The following is a 19,147-nucleotide window of genomic DNA, read 5'->3' on the forward strand; positions in this document are numbered from 1 at the left end:
TGATAGGTAGAAATCAAGCATCTGTTAGAACCAACGCACGTAGCACAAACAGTGTAGCATTCTGTCATTTTCTGGCAGTGTCACGACTCAGATGGAAGGCAGCAGATAAAATAGGACCGTAGTTCGCGCGGGCGTAAACTGAAAGTCAGATTAGTGATACCTAGACGTATGAGAATCAGTCGCGTTCATACACACAAACAACGGTAGCTTGTAAAGTTTCTACTTCACGTGCGTGGCCAATAGAGATTGAACATTAGCGCACGAGACTTAGGTTGAATGTAGAATAAAGACAGCGGGAAGTGAAATCGTAGAAGTTCATACCTAGAGCTCAACAAACTTCAAATAAATAAATTCGAGATTCCTCCTCTAGCAGCTTGACAGCTTAGCCACAAGTCGCTGGGATCGTCACGAACCGCGTATTCGTATCGCCTCTCGTACTCCTTTTACCTTCTCGAACACGTTCGTCCTCTCGATCCTTCTTGCTGAAAGACTTCGTTGAACTTTCACATTTCTTTTAATTCACCGTTATTGGACATGGTGTCGCGCATAGGGCGAACCGGCTTCTGATTGGCCTCTCGCGCGTCGTCCTTCCGGTACGCGCGCAATACTCGTAGATCAACGATGCTGATTAGTCTTATTCTACAAACACGTTCTTTTCCCTCCTCTTTGGCACCACTCCACCCCTTACTCGCCGTCCCCATTCTCTCCTCCCGCACCTTGCGCTGCCTGCGCTGCCTGCGCCTGCGCCATCTTCCACTTCTGGGCATTGGCCAACAACTTTGACAATTTCGCAGCGCTCTCGTCGTCCGCAGGGAAGACGTAATCGACATACTCCTCGAAGCTGTCGTCGTCGAGCTTCCTCCTCTTCTTGACCTTTCTTGGCATCTGTCCCTCAATCTTCTTCTTGTCTTCCTCGGTACCATGTACATCCTCAAACGCCTTCCAGGCGCTGAGCAGTGCCACACGGTCTTCCTTGAGGTCGCGTTCCTTGAGCTTGCCATGCGCTCTGTCGAAGATGTTGCGCGCACGGGCTTTGGCGGCGTCGCTGATTGTGTCGTCGTCGTCTTCTGCTGTGGTCTCATCTGGAACTCCCAACTCGAATTGCGCATAAGACAGCCACACCTTGACATGGTCCGTCTTCTCCAACAACCTCTCGTACAATGCGCGTGTACGCTCGTATTCACCCTCTCCCTCTTCAAAGTCGATGTATGCTTTCCACAGCACTTCCGGCATATCCATGTCAGTTTGTTCGACTGCTATTTCGAAGATGCTGCGTGCGCGGTCGAGATCATCGAGACCGCGCTCTAGGTTGGCAAAGTTGATCCAGGTATGGCAGTTTGAGCCGTTCCATTCAATATACTTTGTGTAGAGCTGGCGGCAGCGATTGAACTCGAAGAGCTTCATTTCTAGCTCAATGTAGCCCTTGAACAGCTTGTCTTTTGGACACATACCCAAACTCTGACCGAGTAGTTTGCGTGCAGCGGTGAGTTCACCTTGTCGAACCAGGAAATGAGCGAATGCTAACCACACTTTGCCGAATGTGAAGCGTTTGTGGGGGAGCAGGCGTATGCACTCTTGGTAAATTTGGCGTGTTCGTTCAATGTCGTGAGATGCAGTTTCTTCCCAGACGGCGTAGAAGAGCCAGAGATATATGTACCGTCTCCAATGGCGCTTTTCTTGCGTTGGGGGAATTTGAGCAATGGCTCTTTCGTAAACGTCTCTCACTCGGTCGGGGTTACCAGACGTCTCTTCCAGCCTGGCGAAATCAATCCAACTATCATAGTTCTTTGGGTTCTCCTTAATCTGCTCCTCATAATGAACCCGCCGTTTAGACAAGATAACATCTTCAATACCGTCCCGGTCTCCGAATTGCTTCTCGAACGTCGTAAAGGCCTTGTGTAGATTAACCGATTTCGACCTTGGCATGCGATCGAGGGCGAATTTGTAAATGGCTCGAGCACGTTCCAGCTCTTTCAGTCTTGCCTCGAACTTTGCATATGCCATGAAAAGCTTCTCGTCCATGAACTCATCTCCGAGGGTCGTGACGGCGGTGCCGTAGACGTCGCGTACAAGATCGCTGGTGCCGTTTTCCTCCTCGAACTTGGCCCATTTGATCCAGTTCTTGGGTTCGGGGTGTACAACTGTAAAGCGCTCGAAAATTGCGCGACATCGCTCGAATTCGCCGTGGCGCTTCTCCAGCTTGATGTATGAGCTCCATGCGGCCTCTTCCGGCTCCCATTGCATCCAGCGTTCGAAGACTGAGCGGGCACCGTCAATGTTACCAAGCGTCTCCTCCATGTAGACATACTTGTACCATAGCTTGTCGACTCGTGGGAGAATGGTAACGGCGCGATCGAGAAGGTTGCGGGCATGCTGGACGTTGCGATGCTTCATCTCGCTCTCGATGTACCTCAGCCATAATGGGACTGACGTGGAGTCTACCTAGATGGGAGTCAGTCTGTGCCTCGCATGCGTTTGGTACTAGGAATACATACGTCCAAAGCTCTCTCGAAGATGGATCGTGCGCGCCTGAACTCCTTCTGCTCGAGTTCCCAGGAAGCATAGCGCATCCAGTTGTTCATGTTGATGCGGTTCCGCCGTACATAGTCCTCGAATTCCTTCCTCTTGCGACCTTGGAACTCATGGAGCTCTTCAATATCCGCAAACCTTTGCGTTGGCGCCTTGAGCTTCTCATCTTGACGGTCGACGGCTTCTCGAAGCAGCTGTTCGGCGGAGATCTGGACAGCCGCTGCGGCCTTATTCTTGACCCGCGGGGGTCCTCGTGTTGCCTCCATATTTGGGGCAGGGATGCGATATTCAAGGGCGTGATGTGGGAAGTAAAGGTATGCGCGCGATGGCGAGAGACGGCGAGGCGCACGTCAGTCGTGGACGTGAGGGCAACCGCGCCTCGGCAGTGTCGTGGTATTAGAGCTCCAACTTCGGTCCTGGACAGAGAAACTGGCAGACACGTGACGGCGGATGCCTGCGCAAGTCGACTGCAACACGATAGCTAGGCGACAGCGATTCTCGTAAATGCAAAGTTGTTCGGCAATGCGACAAGTTTATTCTCCAAGGTGAGAACGCGACTCCGTTAGCGCAGGTTTTACCCGCTGCACGCCAAGCAATTAGCTCTTTCACGTCACTGCCCGTCGCAACTTCTCTTCTCCCACGACACGACTCTCCCCTGTGCGCGTTTCACACTCGACCGGCGGCCAACTCGGGCTACAGGTACGTATAATACTGCGCCATAACGAACCCAACACTCAACCGAAATCTATTAGGAGGGTAACCTCTGGCCGCCGTCGCGACTACCTCGGACCGCACTCCACCATGGCGACTCTCGAACAAGAGCTTCTGGCCGACTTCGCCGATAGCGGCGATGAAGATGTCCAGGACCTTGAGAATGACTTTGCTGAGGGTTCGGGCGACGATGACATGGTGGACGAAGAGGCGCAATACCGGGAGAAGAAGGACAAAGAAGACAAGGGTCCAGCCGACATTCGATCCGCCCAGCAGCTCAAGGCCAACCTAGACCCCGTGTTGAAGCGCATCGAAGAAACACAGGACCAGATGGACATAGTCGAGGGCGAGTCCTTTGAGGAGTCTCCAGAGTACCAACTCCTCACCGAGGCCAACGAGTTCTCCACTCAGATCGACGGCGAAACCGCTACTGTCCACAAGTTCATCCGCGACCACTACTCAGCCTTCTTCCCCCACTTGGAAGATTTGATCAAGAACCCCATCGTCTACGCAAAAGCATGTCTAGTCATCGGCGGCGGACCCCTCTCAGACATCAAAGACATAAGCCCCAAGCTACGGCAAATCGAGGGAATGGAGCCTGCTCAGGTCATGATTGTCGAAATTGAAGCAACACGCGTCGAAGGAAGGCTGCTCAACGAAACCGAGCTCGACCTGGTATCAAGCGCCTGCCACCTCCTCCTCGAACTCCACGCCGCCAAGTCCAAGATCCTAGGTTTCGTCGAATCCCGCACAGAACTCTTTGCACCGAACCTGACTGCTTTGATTGGAAGTTTGACTGCCGCCCATCTCATCTCCTACTCCGGCGGTATCGCAAACCTAGCCAAAACCCCCGCCTGCAACATCGCGCCTTTGGGCTCAACAAAAGTCTCCGGCGCTACCGTCGGTTTGTCAAATATGGGTTTACGACACGAAGGTTACCTGTATCACAGCGACATCATCCAGAATCAACGCCCGGATCTCCGGAAACAAGCTCTGCGCATTGTATCTGCAAAGGTCATTCTTGCCGCACGCGTAGACGCACATTCCAACTCGCACACCGCCGACATTGGCATGGACCTTCGTAAAGAATGTGAACGCCGTCTCGACAAACTCGTCGAAATGCCAGCCAACCAAAAAGCCGGTGGACGCGCACTCCCTGTACCCGATGAGAAGCCGTCACGTAAGCGCGGTGGAAGACGTGCTAGAAAGGCCAAGGAAGCAACTGCCATGACCGAAATTCGCAAAGCGCAAAACCGCATGACGTTTGGCAAGGAAGAGAAGGAAGTCGGTTACGGTGACTCTGTCAAGGGCATGGGCATGATTGGAGCAACAGATACCGGCCGTCTCCGCGCCCAACAAATCGATCCCAAGACACGCGCCAAACTTAGCAAGAAGAACCCTGGCTGGGGCACAGACACGACGCTCGGCGCTGCATCTTCCCTCAAAGGCTTTGGAGGCAGTGGCACGGCGACTAGTCTTCGCGCACAGGGATTGAGGACGGGAGGTGTGGGATTGGGCGGGAGCGGAACGGGGTCCATTGCTTTTACGCCTGTGCAAGGGCTTGAGCTTATCGACCCGAGGGCCAAGGAGGAGGCGGCGAGGAAGAGAAAAGCAGATGAAGATAGGTGGTTCAAGGGGGGTAGTTTTACGCAGCTTAATGGTGGTGGTAGTGGCAAGACGGATGCGGGCGGTTTCAAGGTCCCTGCGCTGCCTAATAAGAAACCGAGGACGGATGCTTAGGCAGCGAAATGAAAGGAGGATAGCGGGATTGCATGTGTGGCGTTCTTTTGTTGGTGTTCCAACTCCGTGTGTGTGTATGCATTTGACGGCGTTTTGATTTTGGGGGGGAACGGGAAGGCGGAGATACCTTTGAGGATATTTCGGGGGTTTAGTAAAAGGGTTTTCAGATAGTGTAGTTTGAGTACAATTATAGCTTACTAGATTCGTAAAAACGTTGCTTTGTATCATCGTTGTACGTGTAGCAGAAATCCGTTGCCCTCAAGCACCACGCATGAACTAACGTTGCGCTCTCTACTTCTGCTTGACCCCTTTTAGATCAGCGATGCAACAGAGGCAAGGTATGCTCTTGCGATGACGCTTTTCCATTCTCAGGCATGAACCGTGCCATCTCATAACCAGTTTCCATGGATCCCTTTGAGGCTTTCCCATACACCTTTGGCACCTCACGCAACCCGTGCATCTCGAAGGCCAAGACTAACCTACAAACAAGTGTCCCCGTAAATATAAGACCAATCATCCAAATAGCGCTCCACATGGGGACGAATAGGATGGTCGAGAGAACGATGATCCCGTAAATGACATCAGCCCAAATGCAAAGCCTGATCAGCCAGTTGAGAATCTGATAGGTCGGACCGTTTTGGAGTTTGATTTCGTCGGATTCGATGTCTGTCGCGAAGGCACAAGGAGTGATTTCATTTCGTAGGAGGGAGATTAACGAGGTTTTGTTCCGCGGGCGTGCCGATGCAGCATCGTCTGCCAAAGGAACGCGGCACAAACGTAGTTGCAAGACGCCAAGAAAGTGTATAGGGATACCAATGAAGGCCCAGAGCAGCGGCGCAAAGGCTTCTAGCGTACCGCCGTACTGCCCCATCTGGGTGCTGATCAAGACGACAGCATAGAATGTAAGGCGGTAGAAATGATACACCACATTTCCAGCGGCCACCATAACCGCAAAGTATTCTAGGAGAGAAATTACAACGCTCAACCATGGCCGTCGCGTCCTCAACCAGGCGGGCCAGAAAGGCGGCGAGTCCTCGGCGAGAAGAGACTCCATGCCTGTGGTCTCGTAGTCCAGAGCTGGACACGGCGATCCGACCGTTAGAAACAGTGCCAGAATGGGTCTTCGGGTAGCGAGGATGGCGAGGTCGCTGAGTTTAGGGCCTATGAGTTGCAGCACCCCAGGAAGTAGACCAAGCATGACGGCTACAACGCCGAATTCGGACTTTGTGACTTCGTCGGTCTTGGCGAGTATGCCTAGTGGAATGCCTTGGTCAGCGGACATGGTGCTGCGAGGTTGGGTGCAACATTGGTTGGCATACAGTCGACGAGCGCAGTTGAATTAGAGTTGTAAGGAGACTTGTTGAGAGTTCGGTATGCCTCCCAGCATTCTTCCTCTTCTTGAATTATCTTCCATTTCCCAAAGGTGTCAAAATCTACGTGCCAGAGGTGGTTGCTGTATGCGCACGCCGACGTCGCAAGTGCAAGGAACAGGACAAGGCGTTGTGTGGGAACAAGAGAGATCATAGTAGCTGAAGGGGATCTGTTGACCAAACGCTACTCTAGTTGTAAGAGAATCTTTTTCGAAATAAGGATTAGCAGGATCGTGAGCACTGCTGAGTCGACTTTATGCGCGAAGCCTTACAACTCGGTGCAGTCAGCCGCGTGGGGGCCAACTACTACCGACGTGTCGCAGGATGTCGCAAAATCCTTGGCAACACGTTTTTGCACCTATGTGCGAGGCGCATCGTATCTCTTTCGGCAGGGAATTGGGGGCCGATATTGTAGGCGCTCTACCATCCGGGTTCTCCATGTTGTAAAAGCCGTCAATTTAAACCAATTCTCAATAGCTATAACACACAACTGTTTAATACACACTCCCCTATAATTGGAGTGATAGGGCGCGTCTGCGCACGTCTATTATTTAAGCACAGACTGGAAAATAGTCAACTGTTCGCTGACTCCAACGGTCGATACGTACACCGCCAAGATTGAGAACGCCGTGCCTGAGGAAATTCTGACGGACTTTTCTCATCTCGAGCCGATGAGCTCGAATGTTCCTGATATACCTAACACTCTGCACGATGAAGACATCAGAAATTTTGTCTTCTTATGGAGTCATAGGACGGCCAAAAATCATACGATACGCGACGGTACACTAGTGTTATGCAAGGGGTCGAAATCTGGTGCGCACGGATTAGTCGAAGTTCCGGAACTCAGTGACGAACCTACCTACGTCAACCTCACACGTCAAAGGAACCCAAGCGCAGGATGGAGATGGATGTATTATCCAGAAGACTGTGTTTGGAGCATTTATCGATTCTGTATGGAAAGTATAACAGAAACTGTGACCAAAGTCCTTAACAATCAGAGCCTTGTGTCAGGACGTCGCGGTGGGGTATCTGGATCGACTCACGTGCACATTCTGTTCAAGGACAGAAACATAACATTTGACAGCGTCAATCAACGCATTAAATGCTTGGCGAAATCGACGACCTCCGTCTTCCGTACGGATGGTAGGTTTGCAAACACGACAGACCCTTACTTGCAGTATTCATCCGGAACACTCTGGGTCAACACTACGTGCATGTACATTCGATGGTCGTGAATCTCGTTTCCGGCCGCTATGATCGTACCTACTGGGATGTTTCTCCTGCTGGTAGCAATCGAAAATTGCAGTATCGAGACTGATTGACTCTGGAAAAGTTCATTTCTTGCAGCACTATTCTGTGAGCTAGAAATGGACAGAATCCCGGCTGGGAAAGTAGAGATGAAGTCGATCGCTAGATCGACAAGTGTATGCCTCCAGAAAGAGAGCAGTACGCTAAGACCAGTTCACAAAAAGACACACGGGTCTATGGTCTAATCGATTTATCGTTGACTATTAGAAGGATACCTGCGGCAACAAGCACAAGAATTTCGGGTGCGGGACTGCATTGTGCGAACCTGCAGCAGATCTTCCGACTTTGATTAAGCTGAGATGCTTGAGTTTTGACTGCGGATCAGATTGCAGTTTCAAGGATTGTTGGAGTAGCTGCCTGGAGAGGCGCCCGCGAGTGTGAGAAGGGTGATGATGTGAAAGTATCATATAGAAGGCGGTCGTTCGTGAAGACTCGTTGCGGTAGCAGCAGCGGGCTGATCATAGATGGTATGCAGGGAGCCACATGTTGACATGCCCAGGAGTTGACACTCCAGTCAGGTAAGTTGCTCTTCGGACTCACTATCCAGATCTGGCTCATACCCTCCGCCTCTTCCTCATCTGACGCGGCGGCATATGAACTGTCCACCATATGTCATCCAGCCCGTCGTCGTCATGGCCTGGCTCCTCGGCACGTCCACTACCAACATCAGCCGCCTCTCCTCCCTCCCCTTGCCTCTCTTCTTCCGTCGTCGTGACATGCTCCTCAGCCACCGTCGCGCCCCGAACGAACCTTGTCATCTGGCCTAGCGACATCATCTGCTCCGCGACGATCCACCAGAGCTCGTCCACCAGCACCTCGGCGGCCGCTTTGAAAACGGGCTTGAACCAGCTCCTTTCACCACCGCCAGCCTTAGTTTCTTCTTCTTCTTCTTCTTTTTCGTCGTCGTCGTCCTCGACGATCCCCTGCTCCGTCTCTGCGGTTGCGACCAGCAGGAATGGGACGTCGCCAGATCGCCAACGCGGCTTCCCATCGTGCGCCTCCTTCGCTTCCGCCGGCGACGTCCGCAGCACCGAGGCCACGGCGGCAGGTGATGTACAGAGGAAGACGGGCAGGTCGAGACCCGACGGGAGGACGCCAGACTCGCGCATGGCACGATAACTGGCGCGCGCCTTCTCAACCCAGTCTTCCCCTGTCCCCGCCTCTTTCTTTCCTTCCTCGCCCTTGACGTCTTCGTCGTCACCGTCCATCTCGACCCAGCGGATCTCGAACGATCGTCGCGCCTCGGCGATCTCGTCGGCCGGCTGACCTTCCTCCTCCAACGCCTTCTGGATAGGGATCTCCGCCATCTCCCGCACGCGTGTGTGGAATTTGGCCACGTCCGACTTCGGCATGGCGGCGACGGCACTGGAAGTACAGAACGCGACGAAGCCCCAGGCCTCGCCGCCGTCGCCGCCCGCCCGTTTGCGCCAAGTCTTGAGCCAGTCGGGGGAGGGTGGCGGAGGCCGTTTCTGATGCTGCTGCTGCTGCTGCTGCTTCTGCGCAGACGACGATGACGACGCTGTGGCGGCAGAAGAAGACTCTTTCTCGACCTTCATGCGGCGCAGCTGCTCCTGCCACACGACGCGGGCCATTTCCATAACGCCGTCCTCGCCGAGCGCTTCGCGGAAGCCGGCCTGCATCTTAGCGCGCTCCTCGTCCGACAGTGAAGCGTTGTCCGCGGGCGTGGCGTGGGCATAGCGCTGGAAGTTCCAACCGGGCGGCCAGTAGGTGCTGGCGGCGTCGGTATAGGAGGTAAATAAGCTGGACGGTTTCGACATAGCTCTAGGTTGGAGGCGGGGTAGATAAGGTAAATAGTGAGATGGTAGGGTGCACGAAGGCGAGATTAATTGAGTCTGAGGGTATGAACGGGTTTTTAGTACATAAAGTCTCCGGGGCTGTAGCTCATTTAGGAAGGTAATTTAGCGATACAGCACTCTCCCGCGCTTGGTATACACAGCGTAAACGGGTGCCTTGTTTCTGCAGGGGGAGACATGACAGAGCCGTCAAACGCCCCAGTCCACGATTGAGAGTGCTGAAGGGTATGTATAGTCCAAACGCTAGTTCGCGTGCGTAGCGCAAAACTAGTCACTAGCGCAACTTGGCGCACGGCACGGGCCGAGTCTCGCAACTTCTATCGTCAACCACGGCAACAATCCTGATCCTCAACTCCCTCTACATCACCCACAACCACATATTATACCCGTTTTGACGCTGGCAATCGAATGTCAAGACCTCTAAGAACCCCCCCACCGTCAACTCGATTGCGACGATCCAATTCGGATCCATACACTAAGCGATGAAGGCCTGACGCAGCGCCAAATCGCTCTCAGTCTTCTTATTTCCCAGGCGATCCCAGTCCCATCTGCGCTCTCAGCCTAGGCGAGTTTACCCCAGGCCATCCAACCGGCACGCCACCTGGCCGGTCGCCTGCAGCAGGTGCCTGTGTCTGGATCGGGTCTCGAAGTCGCAACGGAGCCAGCGACGAAACGTGCGTGTCGTCGTTGTCGCTGCTGGGCGCCGCGGTTGGGCGGGCGACGAAAGCGCCACTGGCTATGGCGCCCCCGTTCACGCAGTACGCGACGTCGAGCAGGAGATTGGAGCAGTCGTCCTCTAGAGCCTGCACGCGGAGGAGGTGCATAGGTCAGCTCTCTCGAACACTAATTGGCAGCGGTAAAATGAAAATCGGCGTACCGGATTCCATGCTTGCAACTGCGCGAAGGTGATGCCGAATTGGTCTTGGACCTTTCCACAGTAGTCTCCGGATTGGATAACATACCATCTGAGATGACAAGTTAGGATTGCGATGCATTGATGCGGCTTTGCAAAATGCAAACTTACTCGTAGCACTCGCTGATGGTGCCTGGAGGCGTAGATGTCGGGGCTGGGACGGGTTCGGACGTGCCGGTCGTGTTCCAGTCGCTCGTCGGCTGCACGCAGTAGTTGAAGCCCGAGAGAAGGTTACCGCACGCGTTGTCGATCTGTATCATTGTCCGGCTTGGTAAACAACTTTGCTCCTGAAGATCCAACTGGAAAAGATGCACTACTCACTTGAGGGTTCATGCCGAGGAACCAGTTGAGAGGAACAGTCTGGTTCAGCGCTACGATCTCGCAATAGTCTCCCTAAACACATTCAGCCTCGCACGTCAGCAGTAGAGCCAAGCCAGGACCTCTCCTGGTTGGGGACTGTCTTTGCCTGGAGCAAAAGGGCGGAAATCAGGTGCCACTTACCGGCTGCACAAGGTAGTACTTCCCGCACTTGGTCGTGGTGCCCTCCGCCACGGGGGTCGGCCTCGCCGCCGTAGCGGGGGCGTAGATGGCCGTCTGCGTGGCTGTGGCGCCGGGCACGGTGGTAAATGTGGCCTCCCCGCCAGGGGGCCCGATGCAGAGGTTCTGGTCGACGAGGAGGTTGGTGCAGTGTGGATTGATTGCTGTTGCGTTTCACGGCATCTTGTCAGCACTAAACCAAGGTTGCCAGTATTGCAGAACCATTAGACAGGTGCGCACGGGGACTGGGGAAAGACGTACTTGGGTTCCAAGCAGTAAGCTGATGGAACGGGACGGAGAACTGCTTCGCAATACCAACGCAGGTGTCGCCGCTCTGGACGACGTAGTCATCGCAAGCTGCAGGCAGGCAGAGTTTCTGTTGGCAGTTCTGCGTTAGAGACGACCCCGAACACGAGAAAGTTATGCGTCAGGCATGGTCGAAAAAGAACGACTCACCTGTCCAAGCTGCAGATTTGTGCAGTCCAGGCGGAGGCTGTTCATCGTGATCAGCGCTCCGGTGGACACATGGTTGGCTTTGGAGATGGCGACACAGTTTTCGCCGCTGGTGACCTCGTGAGTCCGGCCCCCGACGCACGCGGCCGTGGCGTAGCCCGAGGGCGCGTAGTTGCCCAGGCTCGTCACGTTGGTCTTGAGCGTCGGCGTGGCCGTTGGGTAGTCGAGGCCGCAGCGGCCCTGGATCTCGGCCCAGGCCCGCGCCATCTCGGCGTCGTAGTTGGAGTAGGCGGTCGACTGCTGGTGGCGGAAGAGGTTCACGATGCACTCTGAACACAGCTGCTCCGTGGTGTAGCCCCCGAGCAGCTCGGTCGGGTCGCTGGCGTCCCCCAGAGCCTTCTCAAGGAATTCTGCGAGGGGAGGTCAGCTTTGAACATATTGCAACGGCACCATGGAGCTTAGGTATGCTGTGACAAACCTGTGCAGTATTCGCCAGAGGCAGAGTCCTTGAGACACATCTGCGCTTGGACGGACGAAACAGCGTCTACCCAGTACGTGGAAGGATAACCCGCCCTTGGCTGGGGGTCATTGGCGCAGGCCTCTTCCACGTTGGAGCGGTAAGTCTCAAAAGCGGGCGGGCACTCCTTCCGACACAGGATGTCCATCATGGTCTCGTTCTGGACCGTGTAGAACTGACTGCCGCCCAACAGGGTCAGCAGCTCCTGAGGACATTCCGGAATTGGAGATGACAGTGCCGTATTGCATTGCGCCGACACACCATCAAAGAGGGTGGCTGTTTGATTGAGGAAGAAGAAGAACTGAGGATCATTTCGTTAGCAAGTCTGCACTCGGTACAATAGTGGTAGGACCATCAAACTCACGCTTGGGTCGGCTCCCAGCGTCTGGGGCAGAAGCATGCCGAGCACGCCTAAGAACCAAAGAATATACATTGTAAATCGCAATGGCCCTTCTGTTGTAGGTTGGCTGAGGTTTCGAAATATCGAGCAGCCTTTACAGAGATACCTTACTGACCCAGGCTTAAAAGGCTAGGAGTGGTCGGCCAGGTCGAATAAAACAGTCAAGTGTGCGATGGAACCAAAGATGCATATATGACCGGATCTTTTCGCTGCTCTCTGTCGACTATTCAGCGCACATGGCCAAGCCTGATGTCACATGACGCCAAGGACGGCAGGCGCCGGGGTATATATGGGTCTCATTCCACCTTACCTTAGCTCGGTAGACCTAAAACACGCGATTATCCCCATCCACACCCTACACCTGGTCATCGAATCTTGCTACTATGCAATCTTTCCGGTGCTCAGACCAGAAGCGGCAGGCAGTTAATGTGGTATATTGCGATATACTCCGCTACACCCCCACTCAGCTTACTATTGGACGGACTTACACCTTGATCAGTGCACCTGCCAATATACACTGATGTATAGGCGCACCCAAGCGAGGTGAGAAGACAAGCCTCAGCCGTCATGTGCGGCAGGAACCGTGAGATAGGGCAAAAGGTATCAGCTGATTAAGACATAGTAACTCGGCCTGCTGGTCCGGTCGGAATCTAATGAAAGTCGAGCATGTCTCTTAAAGGAACCGTGGGAATTTGGACTCAATACCTATACTTCGTTGCTTAGTTCAGTCGACAACAAGCAACATGGCAGGACCAAGCAGACTGCTACATCACTGCCTCTGCATCCTGCTGGTAGCGGCCGGCTTGATTTACTTGGTAGAGGGACAGCAAGACTATTCCTGTTCTCCAGAGAGGCCTTGCAAGCTGGGATGCTGCGGTAAGAACAATGTGAGTCGTCTGCCTGTTCTTATAAGTTACAACGTGGAAGCCTTGCTAAACACCTATACAGGTATGCGGCATGGGACCTTCATACTGCGCCCCCGCGAACTGCACGTCCGGCTGTGACGCAAAGAGCGAGTGCGACCCGGGATGGGGCTCCCAATGGAGCACCCGGGGGGAGTGCCCGCTCAATGTGTGCTGTTCTGAGTTTGGGTTCTGTGGGACGACCGAGGACTTCTGCGGCGACAAGAAGGTCAAGAAGCCGAGCTGTAAGGGCGGCACCAGCGCCGCCAGCAAAGTGATCGGGTACTATGAAGGCTGGTCAACCAGCAAGGGCTGCAAAGGACGTAAGTGACCTCGGTGATTCCGGCCAGAACCGTACTCCAAGAGGAGGCAGAAAATGCTTTGGCTTCGTACACCACTGACCTCTTAATCTATTGCAGTCAACCCGGAGGACCTGCTGTCGGGGGCATACACCCATTTGAACTACGCTTTTGCCTTCATTGATCCTACCACATACAAGATCGCCAATATGCAGGATTCCGATGAGAGATACATGCCACGTCTCACAGGCCTGAAGGACTACAACCCCGGGCTCGAAGTTTGGGTAAGAATCCGTAGCCAATGCGCATATCCAATGGCCCCTGATGGCTAACAGCTGCTGCCGACAGATTGCCATTGGAGGATGGAGCATGAACGATCCTGATCAGCCCACAGCGCGGACTTTCTCCGAGCTGGCGGCATCGCAGTCCCACCAGGATGCTTTCTTTGAGTCCCTTTTGTCCTTCATGGACAAATACGGATTTGACGGAGTCGATATCGACTGGGAATACCCGTGAGTTATGACTCAAGCTTTCCTACTGTTGCATCTTGTTTCAGTGTTGATGCTAATTCGTATACGCCTTGCTAGTGTGGCCGAAGAGCGTTCAGGGAAGCCGGAGGACTTTGATAACTACGTGACTTTCCTCAAGAACCTCCGCGGCGTGCTGGGGAACCGGGGTCTCACCATCACCCTGCCGGCCTCGTTTTGGTACCTGCAGCACTTCGACATCAAGAACATGGAGCCCATCCTGGACTGGTTCAACATCATGAGCTACGACCTGCATGGAACCTGGGACGGCACAAACCCGTATTTGGGGCCATATATTAACTCGCACACTAATCTGACCGAGGTCGACCTGGCCATGGACCTCCTCTGGCGCAACGACATCGACCCTAAGAAGGTGGTTATGGGCATGGGCTTTTACGGCCGCAGCTTCACCCTGTCCGACCCCTCCTGTAAGACGCCCGGCTGCGGCTTCTCAGCGGGCGGCAACCCGGGCAAGTGCTCGGCGTCGGCAGGCAGCCTGATGTTCTCTGAGATTAAGGAGATCGTTGACGCGGGCGCGGACGTGGTGCACGACGAGAAGGCCGGGGTCAAGATGGTGACGTGGGACACGAACCAGTGGGTCTCGTACGACGACGACGAGACGCTCCAGACCAAGATGGACTTCGCCAACGAGCTGTGCCTCGGCGGCGTCATGGTTTGGGCTGCGTCGACCGACGACTACCAGGGCACGGCGATCCGGGCGCTGGCCAAGGCGGCAGGCAAGACGGACCTGTCAGTGACGGCGCTGGCGGTGACGGCAAAGAACGACCCGAGCCAGTGCGTCTGGGGCGAGTGCGGTGCCAACTGCCCGTCCGGGCTGATCCCGGTATCCGAGTCGTCGGGCAACAAGAACCCGCTGGGCATCGAGCTCGGCTGCTCCGAGGGCAAGCGCAACTTCTGCTGCCCGTCCAAGAACCCGCCCACATGCAAGTGGAAGGGCAGCCCCAAGTTCTGCGGCATGCTCCCCAGCAACCAGTGCGGCGACGACGAGATCGAGGTCTCGGCCAGCACCGACGGCTGCTGGACCGGTCATAAGTCGCTCTGCTGCACCAAGACAGCCTCGACCGACGTGCTCGACGCCTGCAAGTGGTTCGGCGCCGCACCCATCTGCACCCTCAAGTCCTTTGTCCCCTCCCTGTTCGGTCCGCTAGGAGGCGCCTTCTCGTTCCAGTCGTACGGTTGCGGCGACGACAGCAGCAAGCCCAAGGAACTCACCAAGGCAAAGCAAGGTCAAGGAGGCCAGCAAAGCTGCTCCTATAACGGAGGGTTCAAGAGTTTATGTTGCAAAGACCCAGTCCCATGGACGGGTTGCAAATGGTGAGTTTTCCCAAAATCAAATGACCGACCCCTTTTCGGCTCCTCCGTCACCACATACTGACTCAACATCTCCGTGTTAGGCGGGCTGGAAGCACCACATGGGTACAATGGGAAAAACTGCTTGTCGGGCCCATTGGAAACCTCTTTTTTGACTTCTCGACGGAATGCAAGACGGGCTGCGAGCCCGGGGAGACGACCGTAGCCACCGATGGCTGGGGCTGCCGGTCAGGCACCTACTCCTACTTCTGCTGTTCCGATCCAAACAAGCCACCCGTGCCGGAAGTGCCTGACGTCAAGCTCTGCTACGGACCTAGCCACCTCGATCAGCTCGAGAGCGGCCCAGAGGCAGAAAGCAACCTTCCCAACGTTTTCGAGGAGGAACACAAATTTGACGGAGAATGCGGGACCACAGATACCACCCGCCTCCTCCGAGGGAGAGACCAGGGCGTCGACTCTTCAAACTCGTCTATGGTGTTCCTGGCGAGAGGGGCAACCAGCGAAGAGCTGGCGTACATGGAGACATCCGAGCTCCTCGGCACTCGTGATCTGGCCAAACGTGGCGCCCGGGAACGAGTCGCCATGGCGCTGTGCGGTCCCCAGGGCCAGAAGTCGAGCATTTGGGTGCAGACGTACCCGGGCGCGTCGAGCATCATCCGGACGACAGGCAAGGCGTGGACGGTAGCGCAGCAGGGCCTCTGCGCGGCGGTGGGCCTGACAGGCCTGAGCACGCTGGCGCCCACGACGGACTGGGTAACAGAGCACGTGCTGGAGAAGCAGGAGTTCCGCAACGCGCTCGAGTATATGGCGGCCGGGCAGACGCCTGGGGGTACCGCGCTCCGGGCCGGCGCCGTGCCGTTCGCCCAGGTCTTCGGCGCTAACGGCATCTTCCAGCAGAACTGGCCGAGCGCCACCTACACGAGCCTGCAGTTCACGCACAATTGGGTTGGCAACATCAACGACTTCTTCACCGGCCTCCTGGGCCGGACCGCCGACGCGGGCCTGGGGAACCGCTTCATCGAGAACCTGCAGGTCTGCGACCGCGACTTCAACGTGTATAAGGAGTACATGGTCGCCGGGCTGGACTTTGTGTCGCGGTCCAACTGGAACGGCTATAACGCGAAGGATCGAGTCGGGATCTTGCTCGACATCGTCGACATGCACAACTACAGGGGCGAGAGTGTCGTTGTGACTGCCTTCTCGTCGACCTTCAACAACATTGCGACCATGTTCGGCGACCTCACCCGCTACGCTGCGACCCAAGGCATCACCTACGACTTCCAGGACGCCTGGGAACAGATCATGCCGGATTACCTCGCGTGGCAGGTGGACAGGATCCGCGGCACGTTCGGGACGTACGTCGCCGAGGAACTCCTCTACTGGGCCAGTCCTGTGGCCGCACTTACACACTCCCCGACCGTCATCACGGCCATGACCAACACACTCACCGACCTCCAGACCAATGCCAACACGTATCTGGCACTTCAGGTTACGGCCATGACGACCTAGTGTCACGCAAAAGTCGGCAGTCGAAATAAAGCTGACCAAAATCTGCCTGCTGTCCAGAATCTCCAGTCCCGTGAAGCTGACCTGGCGTTGTAAATACTATGTTTCCTTCGAACAGCTGGCCGGCACCGGATATTAATGCAGTAGCAAAATGTCGTCGCATTAGCGGAGGCGGAGCGAATAAGTCGTACATGCGTCACAACGTGGAAGAGTTCATAGATCAGCTTGAGGCTTGTGTAACATGGTGGGCGTGCCTTCCACTTGGTGACTTGGTGATCGGCTCGATCAAATAAGGTTTCACAATGCTGACTTTCAGCCTCGTCATTTTGGCCCGTCTACTTGCCTCGTCATTGTTGCCAGCCTTGATGCAGGCAGATACGATGATCACTTTAACTCTATATAATATGACCAGTGAAGTGCAGACCCCTGCTGCAGTCCCAAAAACAATCGCCCACTTTACGATGCCAACCGCGATGCCTGAAGTCGAGTTCTCAAAGCTAGAAACCACACTCATTACTGAGGACATCAGAGTCTGACCGATCTCTAAAGACGGCCGACAAATGCAACGACATGCCGAGGGAAACGAACATGAAGTGAATGAGCTGGACTTGGACTTTGATGTAGATCTGGGAAACTATCCCTCCTCTGCGATCAGTTCGTTCCAGGATATGTTTTCTGGGGTTATGTATCAGAAACACGTTGGTCAGCTTGCCAATTTTAGCACTGAGACTTCATTGGAGTGTTTCTCTATCGACGATAAAGGACCACGAGGGCTCACACTACATGAGAGCAACCTCAGCACCTTACTAGCAGAAGCCGGCGAGAGATGCGTTGAGGTACCAGCTATATGCATGCAACCAGATCCAAGAATTACCGTATCGAACCGGAAAGCACTCTTGTTCTTCATTCCCTTGAAGCATACAAAAGATACAGCGTCTTACGGACATTCCGTCCCCATGACAGAATGCGCTGTCAAGAGACTCTTTAGCTCCTTACAGCTAAACCCAGACTTTCTACAAAATCTTCTTGGTCGATCTGACTACTGGGCTCCACAACCACGCTGGCGCGAAGAAAATGGCAAACTATCTCGACTAGCCCAAGGCGCTCCATTATCTGTTTATACGAGATATAATGCTCAAAGAGATTTGCTCATCTACTTGATCCCCCATAAACCGGACGACAAAGTAATTCTCGCTCTTCGCAAATAATTCTCTACCTTAATCCGCTACAAAAAGCGACACGACATCGGCCACGACTTACTACACAGTCCCATGGATCTCCACACCACGATATTGAACCTCAACTTCGAAGCTTAAAAATGGCATGTGGCGAAGTTCCGAAGATTCCAATGGCTACTCATTAACCAAGTCGACGATCAACTGGCTGGTGTCGAACAGCGAGGGAGGATGGAACTTGCGAGTTGGCTGAAAAATGTGCAGATCATGGCACAAGGGGTTGATTCACACCTTGCCAATGCGCAAGTCTTCTTGTATACAGCACGCGGTATCTGTGATATGGCGACGAAGCTCACCTCGCTGGGCGAAGACGAAAGAGGACCGAGGCAGCGGACGGTGGATATGGCCAATTACCTGGTCACGAGCATGGAGAAACAGCACATGTGGTTTTTGAATTACAGAGGCCGAAAGGACGTCATCATGAACTTGATCTCGCATCTGAACGCGCAAGAGCATACCCTGAACACGATACAGATTGCCGCCGAGACGAAGAGAGATAGCACTAGCATGACATCGATTGCGCTGCTCACCATGGTCTTCTTACCTGGAACTTTCACCGCTGTGAGTATCACACCAATTATCTCTATATGACCACTGACGAATAAAAAGATTGTGTTGAGTGCTGGAATCTTCCAGTTAACGCCCAATACGACTTCTTTCGAGGTGACAGGGCTGTGGTGGTTATGGGTGGTTACTACTGTACCGATCACGTTCATCGCTGTAGCTTGTTGGTACTTGTGAAAGCAACACAGGAATAAGGCGAGCTCCTAGTACAATGACGTAGGTAGTGCAATATTCCAGAGATTATGCTGTGCTGATATGATCATTTACAAATATTCCATACGTACTGTCAGTATGCAGCTGCATGCAGTGAAGCCAAGTGAGTGTTTGGGAACACACTTCTACTGCGATACAACACAGTGTAACTCAACAGCGTTGTGCCTGCGTCTTATCACCAGCACGTCCATCATATCAATACGTACTGTCAGTCGTGTTCAACCCTCTACATGGCAGCCTTGTCCAACTGCCGTGTCCAGATATCCTCCTCATCCTT

At 54.3% G+C, this 19,147-nt stretch overlaps 8 protein-coding genes across 8 annotated transcripts; 4 read left to right on the forward strand and 4 right to left on the reverse strand.

Moving 5' to 3' along the window:
* Positions 1 to 245: 245 nt before the first annotated feature.
* On the reverse strand, positions 246 to 3,033 carry CC77DRAFT_1100242 (pre-mRNA-splicing factor clf1). The gene is made up of 2 exons (XM_018530053.1): positions 2,496 to 3,033; positions 246 to 2,442 (listed from the first exon to the last, which is right to left on the reverse strand). The coding sequence occupies exons 1-2, from the start codon at positions 2,793 to 2,795 to the stop codon at positions 685 to 687; spliced, it is 2,058 nt and encodes a 685-aa protein (XP_018379457.1). The 5' UTR covers positions 2,796 to 3,033; the 3' UTR covers positions 246 to 684.
* An 80-nt stretch (positions 3,034 to 3,113) lies between these two features.
* Positions 3,114 to 5,188, forward strand: CC77DRAFT_1026106 (U4/U6 small nuclear ribonucleo protein Prp31). Its single transcript, XM_018526193.1, has one exon. The coding sequence runs from the start codon at positions 3,331 to 3,333 to the stop codon at positions 4,978 to 4,980; it is 1,650 nt and encodes a 549-aa protein (XP_018379458.1). The 5' UTR covers positions 3,114 to 3,330; the 3' UTR covers positions 4,981 to 5,188.
* CC77DRAFT_578682 (hypothetical protein) lies at positions 5,139 to 6,641 on the reverse strand. Its single transcript, XM_018532320.1, has 2 exons — positions 6,300 to 6,641; positions 5,139 to 6,234 (listed from the first exon to the last, which is right to left on the reverse strand). The coding sequence occupies exons 1-2, from the start codon at positions 6,502 to 6,504 to the stop codon at positions 5,297 to 5,299; spliced, it is 1,143 nt and encodes a 380-aa protein (XP_018379459.1). The 5' UTR covers positions 6,505 to 6,641; the 3' UTR covers positions 5,139 to 5,296.
* Positions 6,642 to 6,893: 252 nt separating this feature from the next.
* On the forward strand, positions 6,894 to 7,899 carry CC77DRAFT_578676 (hypothetical protein). Its single transcript, XM_018532319.1, has one exon. The coding sequence runs from the start codon at positions 7,022 to 7,024 to the stop codon at positions 7,583 to 7,585; it is 564 nt and encodes a 187-aa protein (XP_018379460.1). The 5' UTR covers positions 6,894 to 7,021; the 3' UTR covers positions 7,586 to 7,899.
* On the reverse strand, positions 7,800 to 9,701 carry CC77DRAFT_578751 (hypothetical protein). The gene has a single exon (XM_018532321.1). The coding sequence runs from the start codon at positions 9,434 to 9,436 to the stop codon at positions 8,213 to 8,215; it is 1,224 nt and encodes a 407-aa protein (XP_018379461.1). The 5' UTR covers positions 9,437 to 9,701; the 3' UTR covers positions 7,800 to 8,212.
* Positions 9,702 to 9,993: 292 nt separating this feature from the next.
* On the reverse strand, positions 9,994 to 12,298 carry CC77DRAFT_1001998 (hypothetical protein; the record flags this gene model as incomplete). Its single annotated transcript, XM_018523174.1, has 9 exons — positions 12,257 to 12,298; positions 11,854 to 12,193; positions 11,379 to 11,785; positions 11,184 to 11,298; positions 10,887 to 11,086; positions 10,707 to 10,778; positions 10,497 to 10,636; positions 10,350 to 10,437; positions 9,994 to 10,275 (listed from the first exon to the last, which is right to left on the reverse strand). The coding sequence occupies exons 1-9, from the start codon at positions 12,290 to 12,292 to the stop codon at positions 9,994 to 9,996; spliced, it is 1,680 nt and encodes a 559-aa protein (XP_018379462.1). The 5' UTR covers positions 12,293 to 12,298.
* A 579-nt stretch (positions 12,299 to 12,877) lies between these two features.
* CC77DRAFT_578844 (chitinase) lies at positions 12,878 to 17,140 on the forward strand. Its single transcript, XM_018532322.1, has 6 exons — positions 12,878 to 13,179; positions 13,241 to 13,517; positions 13,614 to 13,777; positions 13,842 to 14,005; positions 14,081 to 15,355; positions 15,436 to 17,140. The coding sequence occupies exons 1-6, from the start codon at positions 13,036 to 13,038 to the stop codon at positions 16,859 to 16,861; spliced, it is 3,450 nt and encodes a 1,149-aa protein (XP_018379463.1). The 5' UTR covers positions 12,878 to 13,035; the 3' UTR covers positions 16,862 to 17,140.
* Positions 17,141 to 17,418: 278 nt separating this feature from the next.
* CC77DRAFT_1035879 (hypothetical protein) lies at positions 17,419 to 18,834 on the forward strand (the record flags this gene model as incomplete). Its single annotated transcript, XM_018526969.1, has 3 exons — positions 17,419 to 18,042; positions 18,193 to 18,654; positions 18,703 to 18,834. The coding sequence occupies 3 exons, from the start codon at positions 17,419 to 17,421 to the stop codon at positions 18,832 to 18,834; spliced, it is 1,218 nt and encodes a 405-aa protein (XP_018379464.1).
* Positions 18,835 to 19,147: the final 313 nt, after the last annotated feature.

The sequence above is a fragment of the Alternaria alternata genome, assembly GCF_001642055.1.
Source record: "Alternaria alternata strain SRC1lrK2f unplaced genomic scaffold CC77scaffold_35, whole genome shotgun sequence".
NCBI classification, from domain to species: domain Eukaryota; kingdom Fungi; phylum Ascomycota; class Dothideomycetes; order Pleosporales; family Pleosporaceae; genus Alternaria; species Alternaria alternata.